The sequence below is a fragment of the Aythya fuligula genome, chromosome 2, assembly GCF_009819795.1.
Source record: "Aythya fuligula isolate bAytFul2 chromosome 2, bAytFul2.pri, whole genome shotgun sequence".
Taxonomy (NCBI): domain Eukaryota; kingdom Metazoa; phylum Chordata; class Aves; order Anseriformes; family Anatidae; genus Aythya; species Aythya fuligula.
Window position 1 is genome coordinate 98,698,064 of NC_045560.1, and position 19,258 is coordinate 98,717,321.

The 19,258-nt window shown below is 38.3% G+C and overlaps 1 protein-coding gene across 1 annotated transcript in view; it reads right to left on the reverse strand.

The window, feature by feature from the left end:
- Positions 1 to 19,258, reverse strand: part of ZNF407 (zinc finger protein 407) — a 333,749-nt gene that overhangs the window by 117,163 nt on the left and 197,328 nt on the right. The window contains exons 6-7 of the mRNA XM_032182317.1: positions 17,839 to 17,922; positions 9,610 to 9,730 (exon numbers count right to left, since the gene is read on the reverse strand). Coding sequence (XP_032038208.1) covers positions 9,610 to 9,730; positions 17,839 to 17,922 — 205 coding nt within the window. The remainder of the gene's footprint in view (positions 1 to 9,609; positions 9,731 to 17,838; positions 17,923 to 19,258) is intronic.

The window sequence follows — 19,258 nt, forward strand, 5'->3', positions numbered from 1 at the left end:
TTATGACAAAAACACTAGAAATATAAGTAGATAGCAACGGTGAAGAGCATCAGAAGAAGAGCTACTTTAAAGCACTATTTAAAAATAAACAAGTATGTGTATGGAGCTACATCCTAGGAATCACGGTGAGCTGGGCAGCTTGCCTCAGTGGAAATAAAAGCAAACCAGACTTGGCCTGGCAGGCAGCTGGCCTGAGGCATGGAGCAGCCTGCAACTGTGATACCGGCCCTTGGAGCAGCAGGGGGACCCTGGCAGTACACGAGAGTCTAAAGTCATTTTCTGACCTCCTCTCTACTTCAGGAAGAAGCATCAATTTGCTCTTGGGCTATGAACAGCAGCAGATAATTTCCTGCCCCTTTCAGATCCCACTCCCTCCCTGTTTCAGTTCATTTACAGAAGGAGGTGGAGAAGTACTAAGGAAAATCTCCTGTCTGATCCCTTGCCTATGTGGGTGGGAGATGGGAGAGCAGCGTTGCACCAGTTTGTTTCTCCCAACACACTGGGCCCCAGTGCTTGGGACCTGTGTGGGAAAGAGAAGGAGTGCCATACAAACTGCACCTCTTCCCCAAGGAGGCAAAATGAAAAACAATAACTTTGGCCCACAGCATCCGAGAATACAGGACAGCCTTTTTCATATACATTTTGGATAATGTCTTTTGTTTTCCCTTGATTATTTTTCCATTATTAAAAAAAATAAAAATAAAAATGAAAATAATTAAAACAAACAAACAAAAACAAAACACAATTCAGCCAAATGTAATATTATGTGAGAGACTGAAGATAAAAAATGAACAAGTAAACCTAAATAATAAACCTAATAAAAAACAGATCCTATGAATGCTTTACACCACTTTTTACTTTTTAATAGACAGAAAGGAAAAATATATTAGGGATTTAAGTGTTTTTCCAAAAAAAAGAACTATGGTAACACCAGACCAGCACTCCTCACTTCCAATAGCAAAACTGGGGGCTGTAAATGCTGACTTGTATAAAGTTCTTAAGAGGTCTCAACAGTACCTATGCCTGTTATTCAGACCTAGAGAGGCCCAGCAAAACCACAAAGACCATGCCAATCAGGGATAAAACTGTTGTAAGGAGTGACTTAATAAGTCAGTTGGACAAAAAGCTCCTCTCCAGCCTGCTCTTTGTATGGGCTTTTGGTCCTTTGGGGCTCACCACCCAGAGGCTGGCCAGGAGCACCAGACCCCAGGTTCCAATGCTGCCCAGGAGCCTCAATCCTGCTCAGCTTTGTTGTGGCCCAGGGAAAATACCATTCAGCAAAGGCTCAGGCCTGGCATATCTGGCCCACAGCTTCCACTTTTGAAGCAGTGAGGGGGTCTGAAAATTCAGGGTTACCTGTGTTACCCGTGTTCCCAGGACCCCGGCACACTGATCTGGAGGAAATCAGGCAGAAGCTGTCACAGAAACAAGGGCGACTGCTGGAACCAGCAAGCTCCTTCATTTATCTTCAAAAAATCAGGGCTTCCTAATAAAGTCATACTTATTTGAAAATTGCTCACAAATTCCAATTCACTAGAAGTACCTAAGCAGCAAAAAGATACACATCACTCTTATTTCCTTCCTTCCTTTCTTCCAGCAATTATTTTCTTTCTCTTATTTTCATCAGCATTTAGAGTGCAAATATCTTTCCCTCCCCGACCCTGCTCTAGGCTATTCCCCTTTTTGGAACTGTTTCTGAAAAGAATTTGTTTCCTAGTAGTTCCTAACATTTAAACTTATTTTGTATGTGACATATGAAGGAATGAAGGAGGAAGAGGGAAGGTTTTTATAAAGACAGAGTTACTACAAAAACTTTTTAACATGGTAATGGCCATACAGCCCGGAGAATAAATCATATGTAACACAGCAGACTTGTGTATTAATTTCACCTCTAAGGCCTGTAAAACTACCAAAATATTTTTCAAAGATTGCTAACTACCACTCAGGTAGTGAGCAATAACAATTCCTTATAGACTGACCACCCCGAAAGGTTGCTTTGACCCTTTTGTAATGACTGGATCGGGGATTAAAGAATGGCAAAAGAAACGAACTCTTTTTTTTTTTTAAAAAAAAACTAATAGCTACATTCAGTCCCTAGTGTTGCAATTGTTGCAGTTAGCATTGAAATTCTATTTGCTATCAAAATGCAGCCTATTTATGGTTATTTTAGTTTGAAATACATGCAGGTGTTCCAAATTTATAAACATTTTTACTTATTAAATACAAATATAGGTATATATATTTTAATATATTTATGTTCCATAAGAAGAAAGAGGAAGAGATACAATGGCAATGTTTACATGGGATAGGGAAAAAGAAGTGTGAGGACAGAGAGAAGATAAAATGCGGTAACAGAAGACATTCGTTACGTTAACCTGTTCATCGCATGAAGGGCTCTTATTCGTATTTCCAAGACACCAATTACTTCAGGCTTTGGGTTAAGTGTTTTGGACTTCCATGCAAAAAAAGGGTGCACCAGAACACCCCTGTACCTAGCTCCTGAGTCACAAGAGTTTAGGGACAAAGCCCAAATTGGACAGCAAGGGGGAGACACTACCTACTGAAAGAAACCAAGAACCTGGGAATGGCTTTGAAGAGCTTTAGAGTGTGAACTGACAGAGCGCTGAGCTAGGACCACAACAGGCTGCAGCAGAGAAGAGTTGACCAAAGTTAAAACTACAAACATCGTACATTACATAGATGTCTGTATGCCTCAGTAACATCAAACTCAGTGCTTTAAACAACAGAATAACTTAGCATGGTCCCAAATATATCACTTAAATGCTCTTCACAGGATTCAATCCAAAACGAGGCTCGAATACTATTATCAATACATGCATTTGCATCCTGGTTTAAAGATACTTGAAAATCCCAAGTCTGTGGGTGAACGTTAGCACAAAAATCACAGATTCATTGAATTTATAAGGCAGTTTTTAGTTCCTCTTCATTATAGTGAGCACAGGGAAATAAATAAATATTTTTGGGAAATGGGAATAAATAAATAAACATAATAAAAGAACAACAACAATAAAAAAAGAAGCTAGAGTTACCATTGCATTATTGATGGATTTTCATATCATAGGGAATAAGTATGATTCGTTATAATAAATAAAAAAGCTGTATTACCCTTCTACTAATTACAGTGTATTTACTATGCCATAAATTAAAAATATGGAAAGCAATCATCTTCACAAAGTGACTAGTGTATGCTGATGCTGTGCAAAAGCCACTTAAATGGGCAATTTTGTTGTGGACATATGTCCACTCTACATACACCTACTCCTTGTGTGTGTGTTTATATTAAGATTTTTTTTAAAAGAAACAATCATGTAATCTAATAAACGTACCTTGCCTCAAATGGTCCATGCAGTGACACTGGCATCTGGCAGGGAGGATGGGCAGAGCCAAGAGAGTTGCAGTGTAAGTTCTTTTGCACACTGCCACCAACACAATTCTCCAAAATTTCAGAGACAGGCTTTCTCAGCCAGTGCAGACAGCATGCACATCTCTCAGTGAGGGCCATACCATCATTTGTGTGCTCTCTAATTCCACAAGTTTCTCAATTTTAGGAACTACAGATGAAGTCAAGTCTCTTGGTTAACATGATGGATGATTTTGCACTATCGCACTTAATTACTGTGTGAACTATCTGCTCCAGCTAAGATGAATATAAAATGTTTTATTAAGTAACAGAAACATCATAAGCAGAATAATACCAATCAATGTTTGTATGCCATGTATTCACTAGAATAGTTAAAGTGTTTTTGCAGCTCTACATTTTTTTTTCAGATTTTCTTTTTCTTTTATAGCCTTTAATGCTACAGTATATTTTATGCGAGATTAATAGAGGTATTATCAAATACTTTATCTGAATGTTTATTAAAAACTAAAGGTTGTATAATGCTGTGAGGAGTCTGCATCTGGGAACTACGCCCATGCACTGACAGAATTTCTCTCCAACGTCCATCTCCATTTGTTTATATGCCTGCTAGCACAATGCACTGGATGCCCTCCACTCCTGCTGCAGAGCACAAGGGAAAGTTAAGTGCTTCCTGAAGACCCAGTATGCTCTATTACATACATGCATTATTGTCCTCGGCAATTTCTTATTCATACAAAGTATACGCTTTTTTTTTTTTTTGCCTGATTCTGCCTTTGTGATATGCAGAGAAGTGTTTTTCCATAGGTTGTTGCCACTTGGCATCCTCATCAGCCTCACTCTCCACACAGCTGTATAACCTAGTTATTTCCTGCACATGCATCTAAAACTTCCCTGGTAAAAAGTGCATATTAATGCTAACATTTTAATGATAAATACACCGTTTCATCATTTTATGTAGAAGTTGCCTTAATGGCCTTTCAGTTTCGCTGTGAATAAGTATATACCGTTACCTCAGCACTTAAAGCAGTCCCTAGTTATCCTTGATAAAACCAGGGAACAGCGCACAGCTGACGCAACGATATGGAGACAAGGAAAGGTTATTAAATTCACTAACACAAACAGCGAGAAAACACTTACTTTGCACATTCTTCCGACTGGGGTGCAAATCCTAGAGTGTATTATGAACTGGTCTTTACAGCCTATGAACATATACTATAAGTCAGAGGGAAAGAGGAACTCCCTAGGGATGCTGTCCAAAAAAAGAAAAGTAGCCCCCGTGGAGTCGCTCCCCCTAAGTCATGCTGCCGCTGCTGCTGAAAATACGCAATGAATCCTTCTGCACTTGGAATTTCAGATGCCATAATCCCCCGCAGAATGTTGTCTAATTATTTTATTATGCATAATAAATGTAAAATATTTATTTTAGTTTACATAATTATATTAAAAATGTATGCTATTTATTCTCAGTCTTGTAAGGCATCCTTCACAAGTCATATACTTCACGGAAAGGTGCATTTATGGAATTCATGCTGTTTTGCTGGCCTGGCTTTGTGATTTACACAGCTTCTAAACCTTTCGTATCTCTGACTGTGGAACATCCCCATTCCCCTGGATGCTGTCCTCCATTCCTTCCTTCCCCTGGCCACCACAGGTACTCCATGCAAAATTAAACCACGCGGCAGAGTCCCAGACAAGCAAGAGTCATTTTCTTTAACTGCAGCACAGGGACAGCACAGAGTTTGTTACCATTATACCTGTCCCACAGTCTCTTGGTCAAAGTTGTAGCAATACTCATTCTGTAACGTGAAACTAAGCCGGCGTTCCTCCTGAGCCCTGAACTCCAACAAATTTGAACTGAAAAGCAGGGCTCTGCCTTTTGACACAGCCCTCCAAACAAAGTAATCCAAATCCATTTGGTACTAAAACACCCCTATACCCACACCCTGAACATAAATTATTATTTCCCCAAGAAGCTGTGATAGTCACATGGAAAGTTAGTATTAATGATACTTGAATTTGAAGCCTACAACTAAAATGAGATTCCTAATTCCATAGGAATTACTTATGTTAAACACAGGCTCAAAACTCGTTCTATTTCTGAAAATGCTGTGTATCTGCATCTTTCACTGGTATCATTGGGCATATATATATTAGTTCAGCACTTCCAAAATCAGGTTAAATTCAGGTGCCTAAATGTATTGCAGGTCTATAACGTCTGGCCACAGAATAGTTCATTTTAGAAATTAGTTGAAGTTCACAGGCATTACTCAGCTTCATGATGTTACGTGACTCTTTGCTTCTTACTGTGCCCATCGCAAAATGCAAACAGTATTTTGGATGGCATTACTCTAGGACCGTGCAATTTAAAAAGTTTAGCTGCATAACACATCTTTTGTAAATGACTTGGAAATATAAAATAAGCATTGCATATATAATGTTGGTGTCTGAGGCTGATTCTGTATTATAAAATTGCTGTGAACTTTAATTAGGAGTAAACGAATATTTTTGTGTGATGAAGTACAGTAACATAAGAATGGCGAAACACACTGATTTGAAAATGAAAATGCAAAGCAAAAATGTGCATCATTTAAAAAAATCTAAATAGAATTGACTTAATTTTAAAATACAAAGGTGGAAAAATATAGCGGAAACTTTTAACAAGCAATTTTTTATTATATATATTTTTCTTCCTTCAAAAGGAATTGTATTTTAAAAACTAGATGGAAAATATAATTTCTAATTATAATTACTAGAAGTTGTATCATGCTATATAGTGAAGCAGAAGTTCACTTATTTGTTAACAATGTGCTAAAGATTTAGGAAAAAAAAAAATCAAGCATTACAAAAAGTACAAAAAGTAGAGATGGCTGATATTAGTTTTGCAAGAATATTTACTTCCAATCATAAACATAGATTATAAAAGCAATTCAATCAAAAAAAATGACCAACATTTCCCATTTCCTTTTGGGAATGTGTGTGCTATTGAGAATATAAAATTTGTGCGATGGAAATGCTAGATTAGTTTATTATTCACCTGGGGAAACCACATCCATTCATGCCTGTTCCTAGTTACAAAAAGACTTTCCCATGCTGAGTGTTAGAGGGAACAAATTCCCTTTTCTGTTTCATGCAGCCAAGATCTTTTCCCCCTGGTATCTTACAGTCTATTTTACTTTAGTTTTTGCAGCTAAGAAAAAAAAAAGTTATAGGTGCCTGTATAGTCACAAATGATTCAGATTTTCCTAACAGTTCCTAAATTCAGATTCACTTCTTTTAATAGCCTGCCTTTCTGTACTTCTAGCTCAGGTCAAGTAGCCTCTCGCTCAGTAGACAAGAGGCAAGAGGTTTTGCAAGGTAACTGTTCACAGTTTCTTCCTGAAGAACTCAAAAGCTTGAAAGCATCTCTAAGAACCCACCGAGCCGGACAGGAATAATTACAACATCCTGTATTCGGAGCTTGTTTATTCGAGTGTCCCAAAGTATAGAATACAGAGATGACTCCACCGATCAGTGGAAGGAGGTGTGGTGATAGCACTAACAGTGCTCTGCTCCAGATCCACGCACAAGATGAGGAATATTCCTCTCACTGAAGCTACAAAGGTCGTTAAAGAGTCTGCAGTTGCCAAGCAACACCCAACAGCATCATCTGAAACAGCCTGGGTGAACTCGGAGCACGCCGGCTGAGCTGGAGTCACCAAAGTGAGAACTCAGGCTCCAGGCACGGGGGTGAATTTCATCACCGGGCCAGCAGAATTTAAAATCTCGATTTCAGGTTTTCTGTAAGTGACACTCACACGAGTAAGTACGATCTGCTGAACTGGTGTGAAGGACATGATTTACAGGGTTGCTAATACCTTTTCAGGAAAACAGGTAGCACTAGCTGAGCTGACAAGGAGGCAAGGTGTGAGTTCCTTAAAAATGTATTAAAACAAAAAGGAGAAAAAAAAAAAAGAGTTGGGCAGAGCACATAAAGCGTATTTGCCAACAAGGCTGCCTAATATCCCAGGACAGTGGAAACTGGCAGGCACAAGCAGGACTGCTGGGCTAATAAATACAGCAGCCCCTCTGCTGGCTCCTCCACGGCTACATGAAGTGCCTCGCTGCCTCTGTGAGCTTGCAGCAGCAGCAGCACAGCTCTCAGTGCTGCATCCCTGCCAGATGTTTTGCAGCTGAGCTCAGAATGAGTTTCCTGCAGAATCAAAGCTGCATCAGCTGGTATCTGTAGAGCTCAGCCTCCAAAGAGTCAAAATTGGCCTATGAGGAATGGAAACTAGCATCCTGTTATCATGAAGCATTTATTTTTCAATAATATACAGGCAGGGGGTCTTAGAGATTTCTTGTTAATCCTGATAAAATGACTAAGCTATGTTTTCTTCTATTCTAATAACATCCAATATAACAAAATACTTGTAAAAACCTGTCATTTCTTGAAATTCCTATCCCATACAGAAAACTGTCCATCTGAAGAAAAGTATCTCCTGTCTTTCGCTGCACAGAGCATTAAAGTTATTTTGTCATACTAAGGAGGGGAATTACATCCACTCATTGTGCAAGTGTAAGAAACCCACAACTGCAAACTTTGATTCATACCCACAGCGCTCCCACTCTGTAGTGTCTCCACGTCAGATGCTCAAACCCCCTGCACCTCACCTCTCTACCCAGTTCTGTAGCAAGACCATTCCTCCAGACCATGAAAGTGGATGACCACAAGATTAAGCCTTCCGAAACATGCAGGCTCAAAGACATAGCAGTCCTGTTACCTTCACTGCTGCACAGCATGTCACGCTATCACATATATGTTCTCACTTGCTTCAACACAGATCTTTTAACATAACCATTTTGACGAATAAAACAACACCTGTCCTTAAATGACGTATCAAAGCCAATAGGAACATTCAATTTTTGAGAGGAAAAAAAAAGGGGGGGAGGATGCCATAAGGTAGAAGCACAGAAAGGGAAGCCACCCCCTCCAGGTTATCAAATTCATTTCTCCACAGTTCTAGGCAGTAATTTAATGGGAGCTCAGTAAGAGTTCACAGAACATTTGCTCCATATGCACAGACCAACAAAAATTTTTGTACAGAAAACGCATGATATCTGCAGAAGCTTTCTGTACAGAAGCTTTCTTTAAAGAGGCTCATAAATACTTTGAAACCAGGTATTATGAGAGTGGCTAGCCTTTGTTATACAATCTTGTTTTAGGAAACTACATTAAAACTTATACTAAAAGAACATTACAGTTGTGTGCTCAGCATTAAAAGAAAATACAAAATTCTACAGTGGTATAATCAGATGTTTAACTTTCTCCTCTTATGTGCATGCATCACAGCACATGCATCTAATTCCATAGTCATATACCATTTATCAAATAAAATAGCAATTTAAAAAAAAGTTTTTGAATTGCAACTCTTGTAAATTGCTTATGAATAACGTCTATGGATTCTTTCGTAATGCACATATACAACCCACCTCACTGCAAGATATTAAAGACTGTAGGGGATGTATGTATAAGAAAACTAAAGAATCACTAACAAAGCAATATGAGATCATTATTAACTAGCCTATAATGAACAAAAGACACATGGGGTGAGCACCACAAGTAATTTCACCTGCCCATTCATGTGGTTTCTGAGAACTTAATCTACTGTCCTAAGAGGGTGGGTTTTCGTGGTGTAACATGGGAGATTTTGCCATGCAACCACCCTACAGCCACTCTCACCCAATCAGCTTGGCTGGCAAGGAGAAGGAAAACTGAACCAGAAAAAAAGACTGCGGCTCTTTAACTAGCTCCAGTTGCTTCCAGTTCTAATAAGTGTCTGATGAGTATTTAGGTTGCTAAGCCTTTTAGGGGACTTTTCCTTTCTTGGTGAAATGGTTGCAACTCAACCGAGAAAAATTTCAAAACAGCAACTGATTTGAAAAGGCAATGCAGATAAGCGGTCTCACCATGGAGAATTCTAACAGACACCAGAGCAGCTGTGAAACAAACACTCAACATTAGCAATGCAGTGTTACCACTAAAAGGTTTCCCATCATTTGTTTTTCTTTATAAAGTAATACCTAAATACTGAAGACTAAGTTTTTAAATTTAGCTCCTAATTTAATATGCAATTACTGCTGCCCTGATGGTGTTTTAATGGCAATATATTTTTATTGGTGACTTCAAATGAACCTCATCTGATCACCTTAACCCTTCTCTCATCATGCTTTAGTTAATGACTCATTACCTGTAGTCACACCAGGGACATCTGTAAGGCTTTTCTCCAGTATGGACACGCTTATGTCGTGTCAGATGCGATTGTGTTGTGGAAGCGAAGTTGCACTCATCACATTTGAATGGTTTCTCTCCTAGAAGGTGACAAGAGAAGATATGCATTATCAATTTTCATCAACAGAAAAGGAAAACAAATCTAAATTTCTGGCAACCCCCTTGGGACAGGTTTTAGTCTACGTATAAATCACAACAGCAAATGAAAAATACATCATCAAATACAACGTATACATTACAAAATACTACTCTTACTATGGCATATACACTTCTGACACCAGCTGACTTCCCATGTGGTGTTATAACAGCAAAAAAGGAGGAGGAAGAACTGCATGAAACAGAGTAACCAAGTTACAAGGGCCTTATGTCATGAAAATATCTTCACCAGGAGAAAGGCATTCCTCGCACCCTGCATCTTCTGTTGAAGCTGGGCCCATGCACAGACTAGAAGGAAATGCTTTTGGAGACAGAAGGTGAGAAATCAGTCTGGAGCTTGCATTCAGTGCTCAGAAATGAATACATCTAGGAAGAAATTATTATTATTTTTTTAATATATCTCTGCTCCAACATTTTTAATGCATAAACTGGGGCTAAGAATATGAAACAACTCAGTTCTCCACCCCCCTTCTCTTGCTTGCTGTTCTTCTGTCCTTGTGAAGATTTTCTGAAAAGTGGGAAACTTTCAGCAAAAAGACTTAAAAGGTTAATGGGGAAAAAAATAGACTAAATATTTTCAGAAGACTAGAATTCAATCTCTGCTGAATGTACAACAGCACTGAAAAATTCTAGAGGACTACTAATTAAAGAAAGATAAAGATCTCAACTCTAGCTTATAAGTTATTATGTAAAAAGAGTATTTTTCCATTCCAGTTGAGGGGTGGAGCCCTCTGAGAGCACTAAGATAAAATCTCATGACAGATACATATACTGTGAAGCCCAGCTAAGACACCTGCATCCCATTTTTCCAACTAGTTGCACCAGAAATACTCTGTGTGGCTTAAAGGCACATATAATTACCACTTAGAGAGGAGACGGGTTCCTTTTTGTATGCAGAAGACAGAAGGCAGCTCCTAACATAGGCAATCTTGATCGTATTGTGGAAGCCTTCAGAAGTATTTATATCTTAAAGATTACATAAGGAATCAACATCCCTAACTTAAGAAGTCTAATTAAAACTGCGAGGGACAGACACCTACCTTGTAGACTGTTCAGAGGTCTAGAATAGGAGGCCTCAAAACTGAACCCTAAGTCTCTAAGGAGGCACAACCTGCAGTTTTTCAGAGTGACAGCAAGAAACCCATCGCCAGCAGAAGACACATGACTAACAAAGGGCACTCCCGAGCAGCCATGCCTCCAAGCCAGATTTTCCAAGCCTGCTAAAAGCACAAGACAATCAGGACTTCCACAGGGACTTTGCCAGAATTCTGAGCAGATACAGAAATCTGCATTTCTCATTTCTGGAGACTGCTTTTTCCCCCTCTCAAGCAAAAAAAGAAATGCAGGGTCCTTGGGCCTGAAAAGCCTGTAAGGATGGACAATGGAGCAGCTTCTGAAAGCTCCGTAAAGAGCTGGAATAATTGCTCCTAGCAGCTGCGGCAGAGAATTTCACCTACTATTTTTCACTTATTGTTTCATGGGACATGGAAAGGTGAAGGGGCAGGACACAATGCAGAAGCCTCTATGCTGGACAAATTGAGACTGCTAGAAAGTATGTCTTTCTGCCCCAAATGGGGTTTTCTTGTCAGACACTGACTCTCTGTTCAGGAGAAACTGATTCTCCCAGCAGCTTGAATGGTATTGGCTTCATCTTCAATTAAACTCTCTGGGAGGCCATGGACTCCCTAGCAACACAACCTGTTCTTGAACCGAAGATTTCCTCTGTCTGATTTATTTTACCTTCCAGCAAAGACAGCAACATTCTGTAGCCCAAGTCGCAAAGCTACGGGCATTTTAGGTAGCATAGATGCTTTCTTTAAATTCTTCCATTTAAAACGCATTTGAACCTTGCAAGCTCGCCCCCTTGCTAAAAAGCAGATCTGAACTAAGCGCGGATTTTTAGTTTGCCATTTGGTGGAGGACGCGTTGGGGAAGGGCCGCTGCTGTGCTGGGGCAGGGCCAGAGGAGCTGACAGATGAGTGAGGGCCCGTGGAAGCCGGGAGGGCTTGGAAAGTCCATCGTGACCAGAAGAAAAATGATAATCCTCGCCCACTGCTCCAGGAAGTTTCTCCTCAGGAAATCCTTGTGGCTAACTGCTCCTGTCAAGTGGACGATGTATAAATTTCACCTGACAGAAAATACATCACAGCAGTACCACACAACAGAAGCCAACTAAACTGGGGAAAAAAATGACTGCCTAGCATGGCCTATAATTCTTAGCAGCTGCACAAGGGGAATAGTATTTATTTTTACTGAAAAATTAACCAGGTCGGTATGTACATTAGAAAAAATCTAAAAGATTAGGTATTTCTCTGGGTTGAGGGCAGGGTTGGTCTGAAGAGCTGTAGCAGCAGTACTTCTTACTACTCATTTTCTTTTTCTTTATTATCTTTGGGAGAAAATGTTCTATATCTGTCTTTGTGTCCCAATTTTCCTTCTCCAGTCCCCGCCCCCAGACATTTCAGCCATCGAACTTTATTTGACTTTTATACTGGCTGCCATTAAACAGTCCAGAAGGGTTCTCCCTCAGCCCCAGTCAATTAATATAAAATTAAAATCACAGAAATCAAAAAAGCAACAATGACAGTATTTTAAAATAATATTGCTTCCAATAATTATAAAACGGTGTATTGAAAAATATGGGGGTAAGGACAAATTCTACCTATTTAAAGATTTAAAAAGGAAAGCCACCAGCCCTTACCAGTATGGAAAATGGAAAACTTCATGCCTCACCACCCCTAGCTCTATCAATAACAAACCCACAAAGAGAAGAACAGGTGCCCCAGAATGCCCTGATGGTCAAGAAGCTCTGTGGGAAAAAAAGGAAGGACACACCTTCCAAAATTAAAGAGCAAGTATCTTTGTGTGTTTTTGTTGTTGTTGTTTTGTTTTTAACATAAGCACTTTCAAAAAGCATGATTTCTAGCTAGAGCATCACAAAAGAAGAAATGGTTTTGCTTTTTTGACAAGAATACTGTGAGCAACCTCTGAGGTACTTTAATTGTCTAAGTCACCTGACACACAAAATTTCAGCTCCAACAAAGCTTGCGAAAGAAATCAATAAAAGGGTGAAATGGTGGGGAGCACTACTCTGTACATAACAGGCAGTTATTAAGCCGGTCAGCTTCAGCTCTGCACATTCTACTACTCTTAAAAAATCATGACTAAGGCTTTTTTTCCTCCTGCCTCTCTTCAAATTCTGCACTGATTTCTTTAAGCATCCGTCTTATCTTTTCATCCCAAATTACAGCTTTCCTTTTCTTTCTTCCTTCCTCTTTTCTCTTAAATTACCTCTTTTTAGTTCTCTGTCTTTGATGATGAGCTTTTCAGGACACAGAGCATACCTTGCTTTAATCATAAATTTCTATGTGCAGTTATGTTCTCAACATGTAATTTTTAGAGGAAAAATGAAATAACACAATAACAAAAATTACAAATCTTGGTGATAGATGCTTACTTGGGGATGGCAAAGTGAAGATTTTATTTACAATCATGACTGTCCAGACGATTTCCACCCATAAATTATACAAGCATTTATATGAAGATCCAGCTTTTATATAAATGAAGGGAAAAATAAATAAGTCTAATGATGCCTTCAAATTAAAAGTCTTCAATGACTTATCAGAATCTTAGCAAGATGGAAGAAAATTTCCTCAAAAGGAAACCATTGCTTTTAGTCCTCTTTGTCTTTCACAGGATGTGCTATGCAGGACAGAAAAAATCCCAGAAGTTTTATTTCTCCTAAGGAATCAGTAGACCTCAAAATGTGGCCTTCTGCTTCCAGGTTACAGGTGTTTTCTTCTTATTTCCAACAATTTCTGGCTTTTGTTGAGAATGTTCCCTGAGAGGACAGTTCCAGGCTTGCTAACGAAGACTGAAATATATTGAAGCAAATTCTACTTGCTTTTAGTTTGGTCATCTTTTTTTTGCATATGACATACAAAAATAACTTCATCCTTAATTACTTTTTGTTTGTTTGTTTGTTTGTTTGTTTGTTTTATGACAAACCCAAAGGAGTGGAAAAATGATCTACTTGACAATTTCTCTTAAGCAGAAAGTTTTTAAGATACCCAGGATTTTGGTGTCATTTACGGCTAGAAGTTTGCTCGAATTAAGTTCTACACTGTGCTGAAAATGTTGGCACAAAGCGCAATGAAAAACAACACAGATCCTCTTCATATTTCACCTCATGAGCGGTAAGTTGCCTTAACTGTGCTACATATTCTGTGGTATTCAACACTATTTTTTTAAGCTGTGGTGGGGAAGTTGAAGGGATGAGGATACATTATACATTAAATTCAATGCTGAGTAATGTAACTACACATTAAAGTCAAAGAGCAGTTCACTTGAGAAATAGAAACACAAAGTGAGTCACTCATCTGGATAAAAACACATATATTATTAAATTTTCTTTCTTTATTACATTGACCTGTAAATGTCTTGAGAAGCACAAGATTGAAATGAGTGAGCAGAACCGATCATACAGTGATCTGTATGATATAAGCCACCATCTTCAAAAAGTCATGAAAATATTTGAACAAAGACACAATCTGCCTAAGCATTTCCAGAGGTTCAGGGTAACTCCCATAGAGCTGCTGGGTACAGTAAGTGTACTTACCCTCTAACACTACTACTGTGATGGACTTCTGTGGTTCCCAGGAAGATGCCACCACAAATGACCTGAGAAGCAGCTGTAGCCTGCTATTGTGTAAAAGATGAGGATGGGGTTTTTGCAATTTGCAGGAGTACTAACTAACATAAAACAGGAGTTTCACACAACAGAACACAGCTTGCGACTGATCAGCACTGTTGGAATGAGCCACTTATGACAGCACAAAATGGAGGTTGACTGGGAAAAATGTAGAAGAAGCTAAAACTACTGTGATACTGAAGTGAAGTCAAACAAAGAAGGAGAGCAGAACAGTAACAAGAACAACAACAAAATTAAAATTAAGAATTGTTTTCATGTTTTTATTTCAAGCCAGAAACAATTCTATTTTCTTTTTTTCCCTTTTTTTTTTTCCCCTGTCATTTTATAGTTTATTCTGATTAAGACAAAGTATTTAAAATACATGATACAGCACTTATGTTTCATGCGTCTTTTTTGGTGGATGATTTAGAGGTTATTTACTATTTATATTGTAAAATTCTGATAATCCTTTAAATGCTTTGTAGAATTCAACTCATTCTAAATGCAGCCAACACTAACATTTGCAACATTATTTATCTTCCTATCTTAGGGCAGGTTTTGATTTTTTTTTTTTCTCGGACAAAATATGAATTAAATAATCTGGTTAAAAATAATCTTGTCTAAAAAGAGAAGAAATAGAGTAAGAAGGAAGAGCATCAAAAGTCTAAGTGACCAGTCCTACAGCCAGTTCCCCTCTTGTGTCAAATATCTATCAGAGCAGCTGAACGTTTCTCTGGGGGTGTCAGGACACCTCAGACCTTGAGGCTGGGATGAGAGGAGGCTTGTTAAGCTGGTCAAGACTCCTCAACTACCTCTGAGGATTTGCTCATTTGCCCTTGAATCAAAGGTCTCTGACAGGTGATAGAAGTAAATCTTGGATTGGAGGATGTTCTCTGTCAGCCCCCTCGACAGTTTGTGTTACAGTAGGGAATTATTTAAGCCATTTAGACCATTTTTGATACCTATCCCTTTCAAACCTGACTGTAATTTGCTTTGGCATTCTGCTCAGGGAAAATTGTGTCAACTGGGGACACAGAAGAAAAAATACAGGTACAAAGAGGATTGCGTGCAGCTAAGAACTGAAATAAAGTTGTGCACTGGATGAAAATACAAGGGAACCCATGTAAGTGCAGACAAAGGTGGATTGTGTCATTCTCCTTGAAACAAATAGAAGCTACAGATAATTTTTCTGCTAAAGAATCATCTCTGATTGTTTGTGCCACAGAGGCAGATAAATGCCAAAAAGATAGATCCCTCTGCCTCTGAGATACTGTCCTGTATAGTATAAAGTTAATAGCAAAGTAATAACGAGCCTCCAGTCCTGACATAAAATATAAAGTTATGCCTGCTAGATGCAAGCTTCATGATCTATAACCTGTGAATCCCTGTGATCATAGCACAAAAGCCTCTACCAAACTGGCAAAAGAAGGGCAAAACACCATCCAAAATGTGGACAGCTTTTCATGAGGAAGATACTGTTTTTCAGCCTAATTTTAGACATAATCCAGGAAATAATGAAATATGTTTTTCTATTAGCTTGTGGCCTATTGATACAAAACCCATAAATATATAACCTATGATAAGGGTTTACATTTCTGATAAATTAGATATGTACTCACACGGAAGGTAAAGACAAGACGTGTAAAGACAAGCATATCCATTTGTTCCACTTTTCCATTCTGAAATCACTGTTTACCATCTGTGTGGCTGCACTCACCATGAGTTCTACACATAGACATGATCCCAGTGTACCACATGGCAGGCCAATAAAAAGCAAAAGATAGTTCCCTTCCAATTGATAACAACGATTTATTCCTACTAAAAATAAAATAAAATAAAATAAAATAAAATAATTTTCATTCTCAGTCCAGATTTGGTAAATTTCAGTCAACGTGTGAAAATTCTTCAAAGTTCCAGCAAAATGGACACTATTAGGTACAACTGAAGCACACAACTTTTATTCCAGTGGTTACAATTGCTCATTACCATTCATGGACTGTTTTACTACAAAAGCTATTATACTTAAATGCTTCTTCTTGGACATTTTAAAAATACAAACATCTTGCAGTAAATAGGAACTGACTGTGGCAGTACTGTATTGCAAATGTATGTTCCTTGCTAACAGAAGAAAAATTTTAAAGTATGATTATTAGTTAGAATTACAGGACAAAGTTGGCCTTCATAGTTTCTATACAGAGAAAATCGTTTCAAAAGTATTTCCAGATCAACACCAAAATCCCTGCCTTTCTGCAAGCATCAGACTTCCTCCAAACATGGTTGCCTTAATAAAACTGAAAATGGGGTAAAAAGAATGGCTTCAGGCTCTCAAGAAAGAGAGTAGCTGCTCTCCAGGAAATTAAGCATTTTGATGGTAAGTGTCCTGAATTAGGATTATTCAGGGATATAATAAAATCTCCCACAGAGATTCCTTTGAAAAATCCATGGAAAATTCATGATATAACTACAGCTTCTCATTTGTTAGCTATTTCTTTCCACTGTACATTAGACAATGGTCACTTAACTCATACAGCAATTCCTGATACTATATTATTCTCATGCTAGTCAGTAAAACAAAAACTGCAGTGGTTTAAGCAGTGATGCTTCTGCCTCTGTTTGAACAAAATCTATTCAAATAATCAAATACTTACTAGGAACTGCTAAAAACCACAATTAGTGTAAAATGTATTAATAAATGTTTAATACTTATACTTTTTCTGGTCTTCTGAAGCCAAGAACCAATTTAATTTTATCTGATATTAAATTTTTATAACAAGGTGGTAGGAAAGCTTTACTAATTCTGGGAGATAAATCCTGCTTTACATGCTAACAGTGTGGTAACTTTTAAGGTAGCATCTATTAATTACAAACTATCTTAAAATCACGAAAGGGCAAATGAAACAACACTAGCTTTCAACATTGTCTCACTCCAAAATAATGGATTAATCTATATGTAGTCTCTAACTTTCACCCAGGGACATTCTAGCAGACTCTTGCAAAATCTTCACAGTAGGTAATCTATTTAGGCCTTGGAAAAAAAATAATATACTTAGTGTTCATTTAAAGAAGAAAACCAGTCTTTACAGTTCTACTTTCTTTAGAAAAAACACCAAAAATACCCCCAAAAGCAATTATTCAAACTCACAGCTAACATATTTGATGCAGACCTTGGGCACACAGATTCTACAAAAAAAGAAAAAAAAAAAAAAAAAAAAGGCCAAAGTAAACAGTGAGCCAATGTATTATTTGTGCTGTAATGTGCTATTTGACTTGCTTTACTCCCCAGCGTAGAGGGACTGCCTTGCTGGAGAAAATATACCAAGGAGTAAAGACAGTTTTACTGACCTGTGTGTTGCCTCCGATGCTTGGTGAGGGCATGACGTGTCCCGCCGGCAAAGCCACAAAGGTCACAGAGGAACGACTTCTCGCCTGTTGCAACAATAAACAGATGAGGGACTGCGGAGGTCACAGATCATTAAAACATATCTATCAAGGCTTTCAGGGTTACTAATTCCTCCAATCAAATGTTTCCATGTAAATATGTCAAATGGGAATGAAATTACCACTGCGGTTTATTGACTGTGATAAAATCTGAAAAGCACCACTGAACATAATTACATACTTGTCAGACCCATAAAAATTAGCTTTATTATCAATGGAATGGTTTTGTACAACTTCATTTCTGTTAGATGTCTTCCAGATGGGGCTGCTTTATGCACTTGAACAGTTTTTATGCATATCCTGATTTTTTACAATTCCCATACATCTGGCCTTTCTGTGCTGAGTAAAGATTGCCTGGAAAAAAAGTTAATATACTGTATATGTGATTCTGCTTAAATAAAATATATTGAATTTACTAACAAATTAAGGATACTGAGAAATTTTCAACAGACTAGATCAGAGTCATCTTTAGTTACCTTCTCTTTATTAATAAGTATTACATTATTTTCTTGAATATATTGAAGAGCCCAAGCAACAATAAAAGCCACATTATTCAATACCAGTGGCAATTCAGTACTGTTTATGTTTCTAAAGTTTTCATGACATAAAGAAAACAGGTCTGGGGATTGCTACTGAAATTGCAGCAGAACTCGTATTGCTCATCTTCAAATGACAATTCTTCATTCCAAACCTCTGGAACAATTTGAGAGATTTTGGCAAGCTCACTACTCATTAAAAGTGTGTAAATGCTCTCTCTCTTTTTTTTTTTTTTTTTTATATATAGAAGCTAAGATTTCACCCTGTTGGCTATAAATACGGTCTATCATTTCACAGCAATATTTTTACTCAGAATGTACTAACATGCAAGGCAATTTCATCCCATAAAGGCCACGCGGAAGTTCATTACGGATTAATATTGCTAGCCTCAGATATGGACTCAATAACCTCAGATACGACTGAAATTAAAAGAATATTTTTTAGAAAAGAGTCATGTTAGTCCTTTGGAGCCAAATTGTCTCCTTTCGCAGTAACGCTGGAGAGGGGGCCTGTGGGGCAATGACGCTGAACTCATTGAAACTAAGAGTCTCCTTCAGATTCTTCCCTGTGGGGAAGAAAATTCGGTTTCTACAAAAGATGCCTGGGTTAAGAGGTCAAGTGTCAAATTGCTACGTCCTCCTGTGAAGATGGAGGGGTGGAAACCTCCACGTTGTTTATTCCCACATAACCAGCCACGCTAACACATGGACTTTCTGGGGAAGCACTGTGTTTTCAGGCAGCGTTAATATAAGCAAGAGACCATCCCATGAGTGGGTTGGCTCCCCAG